Source organism: Marmota flaviventris, chromosome 3 (genome assembly GCF_047511675.1).
Source record: "Marmota flaviventris isolate mMarFla1 chromosome 3, mMarFla1.hap1, whole genome shotgun sequence".
In the NCBI taxonomy this organism is placed as follows: domain Eukaryota; kingdom Metazoa; phylum Chordata; class Mammalia; order Rodentia; family Sciuridae; genus Marmota; species Marmota flaviventris.
In genome coordinates this window covers 66533430-66552834 of record NC_092500.1, presented here as the reverse complement: position 1 = coordinate 66552834, position 19405 = coordinate 66533430, and the positions used below count along the sequence as shown (strand labels likewise).

The 19405-nt window shown below is 38.1% G+C and overlaps 1 protein-coding gene across 3 annotated transcripts in view; it reads right to left on the bottom strand.

Annotated features, from left to right (window-relative positions):
* Lima1 (LIM domain and actin binding 1) overlaps positions 1 to 19405 on the bottom strand; it is a 95599-nt gene that overhangs the window by 11041 nt on the left and 65153 nt on the right. For 2 of the 3 annotated variants that reach the window (XM_071609852.1, XM_027950061.3), the window contains 5 exons: positions 15928 to 16012; positions 12874 to 13022; positions 8306 to 8413; positions 3573 to 3657; positions 1693 to 1805 (listed from right to left, as the gene is read on the bottom strand). In XM_071609852.1, coding sequence (XP_071465953.1) covers positions 1693 to 1805; positions 3573 to 3657; positions 8306 to 8413; positions 12874 to 13022; positions 15928 to 16012 — 540 coding nt within the window. The remainder of the gene's footprint in view (positions 1 to 1692; positions 1806 to 3572; positions 3658 to 8305; positions 8414 to 12873; positions 13023 to 15927; positions 16013 to 19405) is intronic. The other variant, XM_027950059.3, reaches the window with a different exon arrangement.

The window sequence follows — 19405 nt, the reverse complement described above, 5'->3', positions numbered from 1 at the left end:
ATTCTGGATAAGAGTTAAGTAACCCTCTGGCATTTACTACTTTGTTGGATTCCAAATACTTGAAAAACAAAGTGCTGATGACTACATGGACAGATCTTCAAGGCCAGAACAGAGTTAGGTGGAACACATGTGCAGATTCAATCACCATTACCCAGTTCTTTCTTCTTTCTCTTTTTTTTTCTCTTTCTCCTCCACCCTTTTTCTTTCTTTCTGCCCAGGATTGAACCCAGGGCCTTGCACATGTAGGCACACACACAGACTCTGAAGACTTTCTTGTACTTGCTTTCTCTTGTCTCTTTTTTCTTTTCCTTTCTCCACCCCCCCCCCCCCCGACCCCCCACTACTTTCTTCAACTCTGTTACTTTTCAAAAATCTTATTTTCCCTGTAAATTTCTGCTACCTTTAAATTTTTTATGGTTATCTTCTTTACCCTGCCCTTCACCCCCCCCACACACACACTTGTGATCCACCCTTTAATTTCTGGATCATCTGTATCCTCTTTCCCCCACCCCCAAACCCTCACTTTCATCCTCTTCTCATTGTTTTGGTTCACTACAGTTTTCATCCAAGGACCAATCACACACAGTGAAGAGATATAGGCATAGAACATATGTGCGTGAAGTTGGGGCAGCTCAAACCACTTTAAACTAATTCTGCCTTTTGAGTTTTTTTTCAAGCTAAAACCTTTGAAACAGGTCTGGGGATGTGGCTCAAGCAGTAGGGCGCTTGCCTGGTATGCGTGCGGCCCGGGTTGGATCCTCAGCACCACATACAAATAAAGATGTTGTGTCCGCCAAAAACTAAAAAATAAATAAATACTAAAAATTCTCTCTTTAAAACAACAACAACAAAAAAAAAACCTTTGAAACAAAGGCTAGCTATGTAAGAGCACACCCAAGGAGAAAGACACTAAAGAAGTGTGGGTATGACTGGTTATTAATACAAATAGGTGAAGTAGCATTGCATTAGCAAAACATTCAATTAAAACAGGTCAGTTAATAAGATTAAAATTGGAAAATCTATTTTTTACCTTTTTTGGTTTATTTTTATGGGAATAAATGTTTGCTCCCAGAAATGGAAAGACTGTTTTTAAAAACTGAGGGATCAAAGAGATCAGAGGTTGAATAGCCTAATCAATTTTTCTTAGCATACAAAAATGTTGTGTATTCCTTAACATTTACCATTATCATCTAGCATAAGTATAGCTTAAATGCCAATTTTTATACTATACGGGTTGTTCAACTTCCACTCCAGCAGACATATTCTTTCTTTAAAAGTGCTAACAACCAATCAGGTTATAGCCAGACTCATCAGACCACTGAGCACTATCTTTAAGGTGGCTTTGTACATTTCCATACAACATGCTAATTTTAGTTCAACAGATTTCCCATTTTGTGAGTTTTACCAACTCCAAATATTTATGTACTTAGATTTTTTAAGTCATATTATCTTATTTAACTTAAGGTTTTCTTAAAAATCTCACATATTATTCAGATTTCAAACTGAGACATATTATTGAGCCTTCTCCCTCCTGGCCCAAACACCTGGGCAGAAGAAAGATTTGTAGGGACAATACACCCTTATTTGGCATTATAATCCCCAGGAAAGTAAAAGCAGATTATAATGAAGATGATACAAAGTGCAATTTGCTCTACCAGCATCTCAAGGCTTAGAGATAAACTGCCATCATACCTTCACTGCTTTTGGAGGAGAATTTTCAGAAAGGTTGGAGGCTTTGGCATCAGGACTCAGTGGTTTGGTGGACACCGGCTGCTGGGCCTCACTCTTAACCTGGGCATTACCTGCTTGAGTTACAAAAGAAGGACATTTTATAGTATTTCATGGGAAATCTTAGAAAGGGCTTTTCCAAAAAAGCAAAGTTTGAGCATTTTCTATCAAAGAATGGTAGTTTCAACACCAAGAAAAACATTGTTCTTCTGTTGAAGAATAAACTAAAACTTATGCTCCTTAGGTCCTCAGGTCCTCTTAACAAATCGAGTCATCAGCAAACTTTCTCACCCTGTTCCACAAAAAGTGGGAATCAAAACAACCCTGTATAAAAAAAATTGCTGCCCAGCAGTATTCATGTTTCTTAAGGACACTTATAGACTTTGCTGACTTTTTGGTTGTTGGTACTCCCAATAACTTCTTGAGTGCTCCAACTAGAGCTGGGAAACTGAGGGAACACAAGGGCAAAAATATCATACCACATGTGTGCTCATGTGTGTTGTGCACATAATCTCACATTTTCTCCTTGGTTGGTCTTATAGCATATATCTATGAATAAAAATTGAGAAGAGGGCTCCATAAAGTTTTTTCATAATCACTGAAGTGTCAACTGCATAAGCGGATTTCCTGCCAGTACATCCCATGAACTCAGAAGAGGCATAGAAAAGCCATTGATACCATTACTAAGGAATAATAATAAATTTTAAAATTCCTTAAAAATCTAGTGTTGAGTCAACAAAGTACTAAAAGATTACAGCTTATTTTTCAAAAAAAGTTTTGCCAACCTAGTCAGAAATATTTCTAGTCCAAGCAAAATAATTGCAAAAGGAATGTTCCTGGATTCAATCAGTTAAGTTTTTCTCTGAAATATTAAGGTAGGGTTTACTAAAGATCTGTTTAGCTCATATTTCTACTTTATTTTTTCACTGAAGTCCTTTTTTGCCAGGTGCAGTAGCACATACCTGGAATCCAAGCAACTTGAGAGACTGAGGTAAGAGGATTGTAAGTTCAAGGACAGCCTTGGCAATTCAGTGAGGCCCTAAGCAACCTTGCAAGACTCTGTCTTAAGATCCACATGTATTTTTAAATGACATGTTAAAAATAAGAATCAAAAGTGGGCATAATAAAGTTAAAAGTCCAAACATTTTTGTCTTTGGGATAAGCTAGGCTTAAAACAAGTCCAAAACAAGATGTTATGATGACAAACTTTAGCACCAGCATTAAAACCTCTACAGCCTATGGGGCTGGGATTGTGGCTCAGTGGTAGGGGGCTCGCCTACCATGCATGAGGCACTGGGTTCAATCCTCAGCACCACATAAATGTAAAATAAAGATATTGTGTCCACCTAAAACTAACAAAACAAAACAAACAAACAAAAAACCCTATAGACTAAAGAGGTAACTCAACTACCAATTTTTATCCCTATAAGTAAATAAAATCCTTCTTGGACACACCTCTATTAAAATAAAACTTAAAAATTAGTTTACACAGCTTTAAGCCTGAAAGGGTTTAGTATAAAAGATAGGATAAGTTTAGTGAGCGAAGTATCAAAGGTATTTGTTTCAAAATAACCATATTTAATTGAATTCAACTGCTCTCTAAGCCATGAAATGTGTTAAGTGTATCCAAGCACCATTCCCCAAGCTGGGGATTAAACCCAGGGCTTCATGCATGCTAAGAAAGTGTTCTGCCACTGAGCTACATCTCCAGCCCAGCACCAGTCCTTAAAACCAAGTGGAAGATTTCATCGGCTAAATTGTTGGATTTAGTACATTACTTTCTCAACATTAACAGTAATGGGGACACCTCTGAACCAAATATGTGTGGAGAAGTAAGAACTTACCTTCGAGAGCTAAAGGCAAATGTTTACGAGAGTCATCTTCGGCAGGGGTGGAATGGACTGTCAGGCTATTCTCAGTTGTAGAAGCCTACAAAAAAAGTGGGAAGAGGGATTAAGAATCACATTAAAAATAAAAGAGCAAACTGCTGTTAATGCCATAAAAACCTGCTGACTCCAGTCAGTCACTGGCTGCCTGGGGAAATAACGGGCACCAAAACAGCTGAGCATTTAAACAAGAGGCAGCAAAATGTCTTTTATGAGGATATTAACATGCCTCTCAATTACAGAGTAACTCGAGAAACAGACTGCACTCAACTGCCAAAAGTGTGCCTCATCTCCCTTTATAAAAGAACTTCTAAACCACATCATTCCACTCTCAAAAAACAAGCAAAACAAAAACTCCTATGTCAAGGAAAGCAAAGCTCTTCTCTATATAACCTAATACAATCTAGGCAAGATAAAGTATTTAAATATGAGAACTTTTTTTTTTTTTTTTGTACTTAGTTATTGAAATCTGAGGGGCTTAACCACTGAGCTACATCTCCATCCTTTTTTATTTATTTATTTTGAGACAGGGTCTCATTAAGTTCAGTAACTTAGTGAGGCCTGGAACTTGAAATCCTGCCTCAGCCTCCTGAGTCACTGGAATTACAGGTGTGGACCACCATGCCCTGCTAGGAACCATTCTTGTTCTTTTATTTTCCTAATTGCCAATTCTCAACCAAATGCATTCCACTGAAAAAAACTTGCCCATAACTGAAGAACTTTTGATAACTAAAAAACAAATTTACCCAAAATTAACGTCTATTATTATTTTCAGTTAGTTTCCTTAAAAAGGCATTTAAAAAGCCCAGTCTCAAAATGGCAGTGTTTAACAAAATGGCAGATTCTTATGTATCAGGTGTATATCTTTTCCTCAGATCAAATTTAAATAAAAGTACTCTCTACTAGTCTCTCCCTGATTTTTACTGGCCCCTAGGCCTTTCCAGGATCCCTTCCACATCCCAAATCATGAAGGGTCAACAGGTGAGCCAATGTACACTCTTCAGGTAATATTGATTCATTCAGATGTTGGATTTTATGGGTAATACTAAGTGTTTATATCAGGATTTCTAAAGTACTGAATAAATTTACAATGGAGATTAAGTTATTGGCGGACCTATACTTGAACATCAGCAGGGTTTTTAAAAAAAAATATTTATTTTTTTAGTTGTAGGTGGACACAATAGCTTTATTTCATTTTTATGTGGTGGTGAGTTTTGAACCCAGTGCCTCACGTGTGATTGGTGAGCACTCTATCACTGAGCCACAACCCCAGCCCATTGGTATTGTTTTTTAATGTTTATTTTTTAGTTATAGTTGGACATAATACCTTTATTTTATTTATTTATTTTTATGTGGTACTGAGGATCGAACCCAGGGCCCCGCACATGCTAGGCAAGCGCTCTACTGCTGAGCCACAACCCCAGCCCCAGCAGAGTTGTTTTTTCTACTCTCATTTCATTACAAGAATTTTGACAAGGCATAAAACAAACCAGCATAACAGCTGACATTTACTGAGTGTTTACTCTGTACCAGGTATTGGACTGATCACTTTACATACATTATTTCATTTAATGATATGAAATAGTTTTTTGAAAGCTGTGCAATGGCTATAAAACACTCCTCAACTCTTGCTTAGTAGGTTCATCCATTCTAGGATGTTTTTCTTTCACCTCTAATTTGGTCACCTTGAACCTGTGGGGTATACCTAGTGCCAAGAATGACATCATTGCACATGGCCAACCAGATGACTTCACTGCAGGAACTTCCAGGCAGAAGCACATGAGATTTTGTTCAAACATTTCATTATAGGAAAGCACAAATTCATTTGCAAAAGGAGAAAGGGAAGAAAAATATCTTGACAAAATATTCCATTTCAAGAAAGTTCACCCTAGCATTAATGTTCTTTTGGAGCAAGCCAAAGTTCAAATAGGCTTTAGGTACTAGTTAACAAAAACTAGGCATGCAGCCAAAAGGATAGCTGTGGCTCTGAAATTTTTTTGCTGACTTAACAGCAGCCAATAGCTTATAAACCTGCAGTAAATACTTGAAGAATATCTGCTGTCTTTATCCTCTTTCTTTCCCACCTACTCCCCGATTTGTGATTCAGCTGCACTAATGCCCTCTCAGGCTATAATTAAAATGTTCTGATCCTCCAGTTCAACCCAGAGTTCCAGTTTCAAATCAGCATGAAGACAATCAAGAAGGAAGCACAACATCACATACAAGGACAACCCAAGCATTATTTTCCAAACTATGCTCCTGGGGTAAAAATGAAGGAATCTCAATGCTGGAATATTTTTCTCTTAAATGTTCTTTTTTATAGAGTGTAAGGAAAATTCCAAGTATACTTACTTGAGGTTCTTAAGAAATAATCACCTATTTAAAATATGGGAAAACCAGGCAGTTTAAGGAGAGAACTCATTTGATACAAGACACAGACATGTGACCTCTACACTAATACCTTAGCACACTGTTGTAAGGATGTACACAATTTATTTGACAACTTTATAATTTATAACCATGTAACACATGAATATCAAGTATTTTGTCTTATTACTTCAACATACACTTGTGTATTTTTTAATAAGAAAATAATTAAAAATTTATATTTTCTTTTCTGTTCTATGCTGTGAATTGAATTTTGTAGTCATTAATCTAAGATCATTTTTCTGGGTGCCTACTTTGATCTAAGTGTGTAATGTACCTTACAAGTTCTTATGAGTGTTCTGTCAATAAACCATACTTTTTTTTTTTTCTTGGTACCAGGGATTGAACCCAGAAGTGCTTAATCACTGAGCCACATCCCTAGCCCTTTTTAAAATATTTTATTTAGAGTCAGGATCTCGCTGAGTTGCTTAGCCTCGCTAATTTGCTGAGGCTGGCTTTGAACTCGAGCTCTTCCTGTCTCAGCCTCCTGAGCCTCTGGGATTATAGGCATGCACATGGCGCCGGACTGGATAATGATTTGGAAAAAAATATGATAAACTCATCTGGCATAAATATTGTTACCTACTGCAACTAAGCCATTCATCTAATAATTAGGACATAAAATACAAATATGGTTTGCTTAAAGTCTTTTAGTGGCTTTCTGTTGCTACCTGATTATATTCAAACTTCATGTCGTGTGTGTGTGTGTGTGTGTGTGTGTGTGTGTGTGTTTGTGTGTGTGAGATTCTTGGAGTTGAACCCAGGGCCTCATGTATGCTAGGCAAGTGCCCTACCACTGAGTCACTTCCCCAGCCCCCCCTTTTTTTTTTGCTTTATTTTGAGATAGTCTTGCTAAATTGCCCAGACTGGCCTCAAATTTGCCATCTTCCTGCCTCAACCTCCTGAGTAACTGAGAATTCAGGCATGTTCTACCACTCCCAGTTTGCATCCAAATCAAGACTTTTTTTTTTGGTACTGGGGATTGAACCTGGGGCACTTAACTACTGAGCCATATCCCCAACCCTTTTTTGTATTTTATTGAGACAGGGTCTCACTGAGTTGCTTAGGGCCTTGCTAAGTTGCTAAGGCTGGCTTTGAACTCATGGTCCTCCTGACTCACCCTCCTAAACTGCTGGGATTACAGGCATGCACTACTGTGCCTGGCCAAATCCAAACCTTTAATGGTGACATATAAAGCTTTTCCAGACCATTCCCTGGTCCTCCATCTGTCTCTTACCCCTGCCTATATGTACATTGCTCAAGTCAAGACAACTAAACTACAACTCCTAAGCAAGCTAGGATCTCTGTTTTCCAAATCTGTTGTCTGCCTTCCCTTCCCTTTCTTACTCTACTTTTCCCTTATGCACTTGGCCTATGTCAGCATATTCTTCAAGATTTGGCTCACATATAACCTTCTTGAGGAACTCAGGTTAAGTATCCTTCATCTGAGCTTGCATGGCCCTATACACTCTCTCATAGCACCAATCACATTTGTTTTACAGTAGCCAACTTGTTACCTCCCCCACTCATTCTGTTAGTTTCCCTGCATATAAAGGCCACATAGTTTGTCTTTAGTTTTTAAACTCAGTATTTTCCTATACTTAGAATAGTGACTAGCTTTCAAAGTACTTTGAGTTAGGGCTGGGATGTAGCTCAATGGTAGGGTTCTTGCCTACTGTGTGCAAGATCTTGATACCAAGCACTGCAAAAACCAAAAACCAAAAATACCCTGGGAGAAAATATAGTATTTTCTTGAATAAAGTGTGTTAAACAAGTTAGTGGGGTGGTATGCAGCTGCAGTTCCAGTTATTTAGGAGGCTGAGAGAGACTTGCTTGGAGGAAGGAGCTAGAGATCAACATAGGCAACATAGCATATTTCAAAAAATACCCCCAAAACACCAACAAAAAAATTATAAACCAATAAATTTTTAAAAGAAAAAAGAAATCTTACCAAAAATGTGTTAAGTATGAAGTTAAATTAAGAATATACAAGCATTTTAAATCCAACAGAGTTTTAAAAATCACTTTAGTTCTATGCCCTCTGAGCATTTGCTGAGCAAAAGAATTTTCCAGTGAAGGCTCATTATTTGGTCAGCTATAAGTTGCTGAAATTGTGTGGCCTGCAAAAATGACAATCTGTCCTGGCAGCTGCTACCAAATTCCCAGACACTCTACAGCCTACAGTTAGAGTTGTTTCTAATTTTAAGCATCTAATTCAGAACACATGCTCCCCTGGCAACTGGACATCAGACTGTTCAACCCACCTTTTCTCCCTCCTGATGGGAGACGCAGACCTCAGGACCTGGGGGCACATTCTCCTTTTGTTCCAATTTATGAGTTTTGATTTCACCACCACTGGTTTTCAACTCATTCTATAAAATAAAAATAACTTGTGAATTTTTAAAGAAAAATTCTTGCCATTCCACTCTCTTCATCGCACATCTTTCAAATAAACTTGGAATGTTAAAAAATTCTTCTTAGAGGCTTCAAGTCAAATCAACCCCGTAATTCTCACAAGCAAAACCCATTGACTAGTGAAATGACAAAAGCAGCTGTGTGGACACATACCTCAGAGTTAAATATTTGTATGCTAGTCTCAAACTGCACACTCATTAGAATACAGACACACGGACATGGACACACACAAACCACCCCAGCACATAATGTTCTTGTGATTCACTCGTCTAGCAGCAGAGCTTGTGGAAATGCAAAGCTTGTGAGTTTTATCAGAAAGGACCATTCTGGAGCAGGGGAAAGGAGATGCCAAGTGCCAATAATTAAGAAAATATACTGACCATATATATAAATGCCCGGCCTGGAAAGAGACAGGGATGATGTACACATATAAAAACTGAAATTATATTTAATGATAACATAAAACAACCTTTTTCTGTGGGACTTTCAAAAACATGTTTATCATAAAAAATTCATATAAGACATACCTTATTCTATTTCTCATATCAAAGCCTCAAAATAAAAAAGCATGCATTAACACAATCATAAGAAATAAACACAATCATGTTTTTTCCTTTCTACTAGATCCAGCAGGTAAGTTCATTTTAATATTCTGAGAATATTACCTGCTGTATCTAAAATCAACACAGAGACAGATGAATGTAGACATCTCCTACTGTTAGTCTGCTAGTAATTTAGTAATCTAGTACCTTTCTGCCCTCTGTGATTCTTTAAGCATGGGAAGAAATAGCAATTTTTGGACCCAGAGCTAATGAAGGGAAAGTGAGTATGACTGATTTACTCAGGTCTGGAATTCCAGATTAAGACACACTGCTCTTGAGGTGAAGACAAAACATGACAACCCTATTTACTTCTGACCCCATCTCAAAACCATACCTCCACAGCTACTGCCAGAGAAGATGGGCCTTGTAACAACCATATTCTGTGAGGGGCCTGAGAAATTCTTTTGGGACAAGATAAAATGTACTTCTCACAAGAACTCCTAGAGCCAGCCATGGTGGCTCACACCTGTAATCCCAGTTACTTGGGAGGCTGAGGTAGGAGGATTATAAGTTTGAGGCCAGCCTCCACAATTTATCAAGACCCTATCTCAAAATAAAAAAGGGCTGGTTTTGTAGCTCAGTGGTAAAGCACCCCTGGTTCAATCTCATTATATACAGAAAAAAAAAAAAAATCTAAAGACTTCCCAACTCTTAAAATCTCTAGAGAAGGAAAACTGTAATGTAAAAACGCTATTAAGAGGGGGGGGAAAAAAGTCACTGAACAGGTTTTCTCACTTATGGAATCGATTAGATGGAATGTTTGCAGCAAGAGGACACAGAGAAGAAGCAACCTCCTCTAAAGGAGCAAAGTAAGCTTCCCAGATCACCTATTTGCTCTACCTCCTGATCTATCTTCTAAGTGACATCTAAATTTGCTTTATTATTCACACTGTCTATGAATAATGAGCATGGAATTCCACATTACTTCTTATTAAAATTTCTGCAAGAAGTTGAGATGAAATTATTCATTGCTCAGAGAATTAGTCCACCAATACTACTGGAAATACACAGTTAATTATTAGGGGGAAAAGAAAACTGAACTCCTGGAATAGATATTATGTAAAATATGAAGGGAAAGTGAGTATGACTGATTTACTCAGAGTTTGTTAAGAAATTTGGACATCAATAGATGAATGGTTTGTAATTTCAAATTTTAGAAGGAGAAAAATCTGAAAGAAAAACATTTATGTTTAAAAAATTAAAGAAGAAAAAAGAATAATATGGATGTGTTTATACCTATGTGTAGGTGTGGGTACATATGAACATATGGGATATAAAAAGTAACGTTAGTCAGGCATGGTGGTGGGTGACTATAACCCCAGCTACTCAGGAGCAGGCTAAGGCAGGAGAATTGCAAGTTAAGGTCAACTTCAGCGACACAGAGAGACCCTGTCTCAAAATAAAAAATAAAAAGGTTCAGGAATAAAGTTCTCCAAGGATCAATCCCTAGTACTACTTTACAAAAAATAAAATAAAATAACAATTTCAGTTAAGCCCTTATGTGGTGTCAATTTGCCAGTTAAGCATAGGAAAATGTAAAATAAAAGATCATTCATTCTCTCTGGAATATCAAATTTTTGTGCTTTTTAAGGATGTCATCTTTCCTGTCATTTCTCCCCTTTTTAAAATACACTACTCTACTTCTGTAGGAAATCATTACATCATAAGGATTAAAGACTAAGTGGACTGGGGCTGGACTTGTGGCTCAGTGGTACAGTGCTTGCCTCATTTGTGTGAGGCACTGGGTTTGATCCTCAGCACCACATAAAAATAAATAAACACAATAAAGGTATAGTGTCCATCTACAACTAAAAAAAAAAAGATTAAGTGAACCATATATTCTATAATTCTTTTAATTTTTTTCTTTTTAAATATTTCTTTTAGTTGTCAATAGACCTTTATTTAATTTATTTATATTCAGTGCTGAGAATTGAACCCAAGGCCTCATACTTGCTAGGCAAGCACTCTACCACTGAGCCACAATCCCAGCCCTGTATGATTCATTTTTATGGAATGTTTAGAATAGGCTGTTTCATAAAGACAAAAAGTAGATTAGTGGTTGCTAGGGCACTGGGGGTGGGGTTTGGATTAACTACAAAGTACAAGGTTTCTTTAGGGAATGACAAAAATATTCTGAAATTAGACAGTAGTGATAATTTTACAACCTTATAAATAAAAAAATTACTTAAATGTATACTTTATTCTTTTATGTTGTTTTGTTTTGTACCAGGGATTGGACCCAAGGGCACTCAACTACTGAGCCACATCCCCAGCCCTTTCTTATTTTTTATCTTGAGACAGGGTCTTACTAGGTTGCTTATAGCCTCTCTAAGTTGCTGAGGCTGGCTTTGAACCTGTGATCCTCCTGCCTCAGCCTCCCAAACTGCTGGGATTACAGGCATGCGCCACCCACCCCCAGCTAAAATATATACTTTAAAATGGTGATTTTAGCTGGGTGAGGTGGCCCATGCCTGTAATCCCAGAGGCTTGGAAGCTGAGGCAGGAGGGTTCAAAGCTAGCCTTAGCAACTTAGAAAGGCCCTAAGCAACTTAGTGAGACACTGTCTCAAAAAAATGAAAAAAAGGATTGGGGATGTTGCTCAGTAGTTAAGCAGAACTGGGATCAATCCCTAGTTAATAATAATATAATAATAATAAAATGATGATTTTGTTGTGTGACTTACATAAATAAAAAATTATAAAACATCTACATTCATGTTGAATACTGATATTTCTTTTCTTTTTTTTTAGTACTGGGAATGGAGCTCAGGAGCACTCAACCACTAAGCCACATCCCCAGCCCTATTTTGTATTTTATTTAGAGACAGGGTCTCATTGAGTTGCTTAGTGCCTTGCTTTTGTTGAGGCTGGTTTTGAACTCACGATCCTCCTGCCTCAGCCTCCCAAGCTGCTGGGATTATAGGCATGTGCCATCGTGCCCGGCCACTGCTATTTCTCTTTAATATTATCTCTTCTTTCCTCAAAAACCAAAATAAGGGGGCTGGGGTTGTGGCTCAGTGGTAGAGCACTCTCCTCATATGTGCGAGGGCCTGGATTTGATCCTCAGCACCACATAAAAATAAATAAATAAAAGTATTGTGTCCAACTACAGCTAAATATTAAAAAAAAATAAATAAAGGTTAGAGATGTAGCTCAATGTCTGACCACTTGCCTAACATGTGCCAGGCCCAGGCAATGCAAATAAATAAATTAATTAAATTAAGTAAAATCTTTTCTGTTAGCCAGGCATAGTAGTATATGCTTATTGTCTCAGCTACTCAGAAGGCCTGAGGCAGGAGGGTCACTTGAGTCCAGAGTGCAAGTCCAGCCTGAGGAATACAATGAAACCTCCTATCAAAAACAAACCAACTCTAGGGCTGGCGTTGTGGCTCAGCAGTAGTGCACTTGCCTGGCATGTGAGGCACTGGGTTCGATTCTCACGTATAAATAAATAAAATAAAGGTTTATCAACAACTAAGAAAAAACAACTCTAAATATTATTGTTAAAACGAATAAAACTATACCTCTTGGCAATGACAATGAAAACATTCATTAAGAGAATGAGGAAAACTCTGTGACATTACTGACTGGTAACATCATACAAAAAAATATGAATGTGAAAGAGCTAGAAGAATGAAGTCAGGATTAGAACACAGTAAAGACTACAAATGAAGTGAGGGTAGGATTTATGTGAAGAGAGACTGACTAGCGGCAGAGAAAGAGACAGGGCCTAAGGGTTGGGAGACACTTCCTAGTTCCTGTGTTCAGTGACGACAGGCTGGGGGAGCGAGTGAAGGAGGGATTCAGAACACATACTGTATAGTTGGTTGAACTACTTTGTTTGGACACAGCCGCCTGGTACTTGGCCATTCGATCCTTTATGGAGGTTTCTGAGAGGCGTGGGAGTTCCAGGTTTCGCTTACTTTCATTTTTCTCTGAGTTGAATGCAGAGGATGACAACTGACCTGGAAGCACGCAAACAACAGGCTTTGTTAGGTGATAACATGTGATTCCAGTGGTTTACTAATTTTACATTTGGGCTACTGAAATCTAATGGTCAATTTCTTCTATTAAAAACGACAAGGGCTGAGGTTGTAGCTCAGTGGTAGAGCGCTTGCCTGGCACATGTGAGCGACTGGGTTCACTCCTCAGGACCACATAAAAGTAAATAAAGTATAAATGTACAACTTAAAAAAAAATTTAAAAGGACAAAGAAGAAAATCAGAAACATATCTGTTATTTATAATATTCATTCACTTTCTTAACACTAAGAGGAGAAGCTTTACCATAATTAAGCATGGTATATTTTAAAATTCTAGCTAATTTGACATATGGAAAAATAGAAGATCTCAATGCTCTCTTTTTTTAAATTTTTTTTTCTTCTTTAGTTGTAGATGGACACAGTGCATTTACTTTATTTATTTTTATGTGGTGCTGAGGATTGAACCCAGTGCCTCAGGCATGCCAGTCGAGCAATCTACCACTGAGCCACAACATCCAGCTCTCAATGCTCTTTTAATTTGTATATCTTTGACTACCAGAAGTTTGATGATTTTCTTGTGCTTATTAATTTCTTTTGTGAGATGCTTATACCCTTCCCCCAACATGATAACTGCACCATAATAATTCCAACGTATTATATTATCACCAGTAACATAGGAAAACCAATCCTCTTTTTTGGTGGGTAGAAAGGTACTAGGGATCAAATTTAGGGCCTTGCTTATGCTAAGCATATATTCTACCACTAAGCTACATCTCCAGCCCCAGGATCACCAATCTTGATTATAAGTGATACAGCCTATCTATTGAAGCCCTCAAGCCCCAGACAACTGTGGAGCCAAAGTGTCAATAGCATTTTACTTGTAATTTCTCAAAGGCATCCTTTGGTTCTCACATTGTGACAAGGATAGATTAAAAACATAAGATAAGTGTGGACGTGGTGGCACACACCTATAAACCTAGCAGCTCAGGAGACTGAGACAGGAGAATGGCAAGATTTCAAAGCCAGCGGCTAAGCAACTCAGTGAGACCCTGTCTCTAAATAAAATACAGAAAAGGGCTGGGGATGTGGCTCAGTGGTCAAGTGTCCCTGAGTTCAATCCCTAGTATCACCACAAAAAAAAAAAAAAAAAAAAAAAAAAAAACAACAACAACACAAAAAGCTGCCAGGTGCAGTAGCACACTCCTGTAATCCCAGTGACTTGGGAGGCTGAGGCAGGAGGACCAAGAGTTCAAGACCAACCTCAGCAACTTAGTGAGTCCTGAAGCAATTTAGGTAAGTCTTAAGCAATTTAGTGAGATCCTGTCTCAAAATAAAAATAAAAAGGGCTGGGGATGTGGCTCAGTGTAAGGCACCCCTGGGTTCAATCCCCAGTACCACTAAACAAAACAACAACAACAACAAAAAACACTCGCACAGGAAAAGCTTTATTTTTTTTTTTTTTTTTTTTTTTAGACATTTATATGAATCCATGTTTATTTATTTATTTTTTTTATTGTTGGCTGTTCAAAACATTACATAGTTCTTGATATATCATATTTCACAATTTGATTCAAGTGGGTTATGAGCTCCCATTTTTACCCCATATACAGATTGCAGAATCACATCAGTTACACATCCATTGATTTACATATTGCCATACTAGTGTCTGTTGTATTCTGCTGTCTTTCCTATCCTCTACTATCCCCCCTCCGCTCCCCTCCCCTCCCCTCCCCTCCCCTCCCCTCCCCTCTTCTCTCTCTGCCCCCTTTACTGACATTCGTTTGTCCCCCTTGTATTATTTTTCCCCTTCCCCTCACTTCCTCTTGTATGTACTTTTGTATACCTCTGAGGGTCTCCTTCCATTTCCATGCATTTTCCCTTCTCTCTCCCTTTCCCTCCCACCTCTCATCCCTGTTTAATGTTAATCTTCTTCTCATGCTCTTCGACCCTACTCTGTTCTTAGCTACTCTCCTTATATCAAAGAAGACATTTGACATTTGTTTTTTAGGGATTGGCTAGCTTCACTTAGCATAATCTGCTCTAATGCCATCCATTTCCCTGTAAATTCTATGATTTTGTCATTTTTTAATGCAGAGTAATACTCCATTGTGTATAAATGCCACATTTTTTTTATCCATTCATCCATTGAAGGGCATCTAGGTTGGTTCCACAGTCTAGCTATTGTGAATTGTGCTGCTATGAACATCGATGTAGCAGTGTCCCTGTAGCATGCTCTTTTTAGGTCTTTAGGGAATAGACCGAGAAGGGGAATAGCTGGGTCAAATGGTGGCTCCATTCCCAGCTTTCCAAGAAATCTCCATACTGCTTTCCAAATTGGCTGCACCAATTTGCAGTCCCACCAGCAATGTACAAGTGTACCCTTTTCCCCACATCCTCGCCAGCACTTGTTGTTGTTTGACTTCATAATGGCTGCCAATCTAACTGGAGTGAGATGGTATCTTAGGGTGGTTTTGATTTGCATTTCTCTGACTGCTAGAGATGGTGAGCATTTTTTCATGTACTTGTTGATTGACTGTATGTCCTCCTCTGAGAAGTGTCTGTTCAGGTCCTTGGCCCATTGTTGATTGGGTTGTTTGTTCTCTTATTGTCTAATTTTTTGAGCTCTTTGTATACTCTGGATATTAGGGCTCTATCTGAAGTGTGAGGAGTAAAGATTTGTTCCCAGGTTGTAGGCTCTCTATTTACCTCTCTTATTGTATCTTTTGCTGAGAAAAGCTTTAGAGAGCAATGAGATTCGCGAATGTACCTGACAGAATTCCTTTTAATTTGTGTTATTCTTCTTCTAGAAGCATTGGCCTTGAGTCCAAAAGTCATTACTTTTAATAAATGCTCTCTAAAAGATATCACACATAAGTAACTCTGCTTACCTGGACCTATTTCCAAGTCATCCAAAGAATAGCTGTTTTCAGAGATCCTCCTTCCACCTGTATTTCGGCTTTGGGCCCAAAGAATCTGTATAGAAAACAAATACACTTTGAATAGAAGATGGGATATCTTCATGAAATATTTAAGTCTTTTTTTATTAATATAATCCGTAAGAGATTAGATTTTATATATTTTTTCACATTCTATAGATTTTTTCTTCTTCAGTGCTGGGAATGGAATCCAGGGGGCCTCATGCATGTCAGGCAAGTGCTCTACCACAGAGCTACATCCCCAGCCCCATTCCACAGATTTGTAAAAAATATTATAAATATCAAGCTCTACATTTCATAAGTGCTTAGAGTTAAAAAAAAAGAGTAATTCTAAATAGGTAATGCTTTCTGCTAAGGATTACTGCCTAATCAGTTACACCAGCAAGCAATGTAATTTAAATAGTCATTGAAGGGAAATCCTCATGTCCCAGATAACAGTGACATATCCCTCCAGACTGCCAAGGCCTCATGGCAGCATCTACTATTTCCTGTCTCCTGCTCACTTTACCCCTGCTGCTTCGGTCTTGGTCATGTCTTCATCAACTTTCCCCTGGACTACTGGATTACCTTATTATTATTATTATTAGTTTGTACCAGGGATTGATCCCAGGGGGGCTTAACCACTGAGTCACATCCCCAGCCCTTTTAGAGACAGGGTCTCACTGAGTTGCTTAGGGCCTTGCTAAATTACTGGCTTTTTGAACTCACATTCCTCCTGCCTCAGCCTCCCAAGCCACTGGGATGACCAGCATGCACCACCACACCTGGCGCATTACCTTCTTTATTGGTTCTTTTTCACCTTCCAATCCAGTCTCTATTAATTGCCATTATCCCAACCACATAATACAAAATAATCCATCCCAAATATAATCTATTGTACTCCTCTGTTCAAAATTCTTTCAGAATTCCCAATTACTCCTTGAATTCAACTCTAAGTGCTTACTGTGCTATAGAATACCTGTTCTAGATCTGGTCCCTACCTACTCAGCCTTTTCTCTGGGTGTTATCTTTCTCATCTTTTTTCCTCCAAGAAAAGCAAACTTCTCTGAGGACCAAGACATTGTAGAAGAGGTTCCCTCCACCCAGATTACAAATTTATCCTGTTATCTAGCAAATGCCTGTTCCTTTAAGATTCAGTGTAAGCAAATGAAGTCTGACCTATCTCTTCCACATAAATGTGGTAGTCCTTTCTGTATTCTCAAGGTGTCTGGTCACACTTCTGTACATGATGTTGTGTTACTGTCCTATGGGCCTGTAAACTCACTAAGGATAGAGTCTGTGCTTTTTTTATTTTATTATTTTATTTTTTGGTTAGACACAATACCTTTATTTTGTTTATTTATTTATTTTTATGTGGTGTTGAGGATCGAACCCAGGGCCTCGTGCATGCTAGGCGAGTGCTCTACCACTGAGCCACAACCCCAGCCCGAGTCTATGCTTTTTCATCCATATATTTCCAGAATTTATAGAAGAGGATGGTACATATTGTTGAATGAAGTATTTTGTGACTCCTGAAAATCCATATATTATAACTCTCATATCTTGAGTAGATCTCTAACTAAAATTATAATTTTCAGGACTGGAAATATAACTCAAGAGAAAGTCACTTAGTGTCATAGAATATTCCCATAGGGAGTATGTTTATTTAGTTTGAATGACAGCCTTCAACCTGATCCTATCATTCAAATCTCAGTTTATTTCTAGATAACCTGAAATAGGAAAGACAGTTGAAAGTCAGTATGACAGGAGATAAAATATTGAGCACCTTTTGAATTCAACATTAACAGAAGTCATTAAATCTTTAAATTCAACAGACTAATCAATTTAATGGTAAAGATCAAGAAGATTTACTATCACTTCTATAATTTTTTTTTTAACCATTCTCCTTCTCCTCAAAGATAGAAAGCATGTATTTCAGAAACCAGAGCTAGGGAGCTGGAGTTGTGGCTCAGTGGCAGAGCACTTGCCTAGCACAAGTGAGGCACTGGGTTCAATCCTCAGCACAACATAACAATAAATAAATAAATAAATAAAATAAAGGCATTGTGTCCATCTACAACTAACTAACTAACTAACTAACTAAATAAATAAATAAATAAATAAATAAATCGGAGCCAGGGATTAATTTGTACAACACCAATTAGGAATAGTTTCTTACGAATTCAGTATACATTTATCTTCAATCAACTTTGCTAATTATACTAGTAATTCTTTTTCTTTTTGGTGGTACTGGGGATTGAATCCAGGGGCACTCTACCACTGAGTTATATCCTCAGTCTTATTTTTTTAGACAGGGTCTTGCTAAGTTGCCTAGGCTGGCCTCAAACTTGTGACCCTCCTGCTTCAGTTTCCCAAGTATCTGGTTATTACAGGTGTGCCACCATGCCCAGAATGAATCTACTCTTATTGTTTTTTGGTAGCAGGGATTGCTTAACCACTGAGCCACACCCCAGCCCTTTCTATTTTTTATTTTGAGATAGGGTCTTGTTAAGTTGCTTAGAGCCTTGCTTAATTGCTGAAGCTGGTTTTGAACTTGCAATCCTCTTGCCTCAGCCTTCCAAACTGCTGGGATTATAGACATGTTGGGATTATGTCACCATGCCCAGCTTGGATCTATTTTTAACAAAACCCAAAATAAGCTCTACCAACCCTGATCTTGCCACACCATACATAGTTCAGCTTCACCAACATTAACAACATCCATGTGACTTACAGGGCTCAGTACACTCTGATTTGGTATGCAGACCCCCATTTGAAAGGAAGGTTATCAACAAGGTGACGAGAAGAGCTAGTAGAACACCCTCCATGCACATTTTTTGTTTTTATTCTCAAAACAGTTCTCATTTGCTCATTGCTATAGTTTGGATCTAGACTGTCTTCCAAAGGCCCATGTGTTGAAGGCTTGAGTTCCCCAGCTTAGTATAATTGGGAGGTGAAGCCTAATGGGAGGTTTTAGGTCATGGGAGATGCCATCAAAAGAGATTGTGGGATCCTGGTTTCTCCCCACTGCCACCCTTAATTCCCAGCCATGAGGAGATTGTGGGACCCTAGCCTCTCTTTTCTTTCTCTTGCTGCGCAGCTATAAAGGAGTGGTTTTGTTCCACTACATACTTCCTCTATGACGTGCTCCCCCTCAGCAGAGGCCTAAAAGAAATAGATCTGCCTGATCAGAATTGAAACTTCAAAACTGTGAGCCAAACTAAATATTTTTTCTTTGTAAATTGATTATCTTAGGTATTTGATATAATATTAGAAAGCTGACTAACAAATCATTCAAATAAATTCCACTGATTATTCCAAATGTTGCTGCACTTTAAGATAACCACTTAGAAAAGTTGCAAAAATTAGAATTTTCAGGACTAAAAAAAGGGAGAAACCCTGGAAATAATCCTTAAAGAAAAACATGAAAAGAGAATGGGTTCTGCATTCT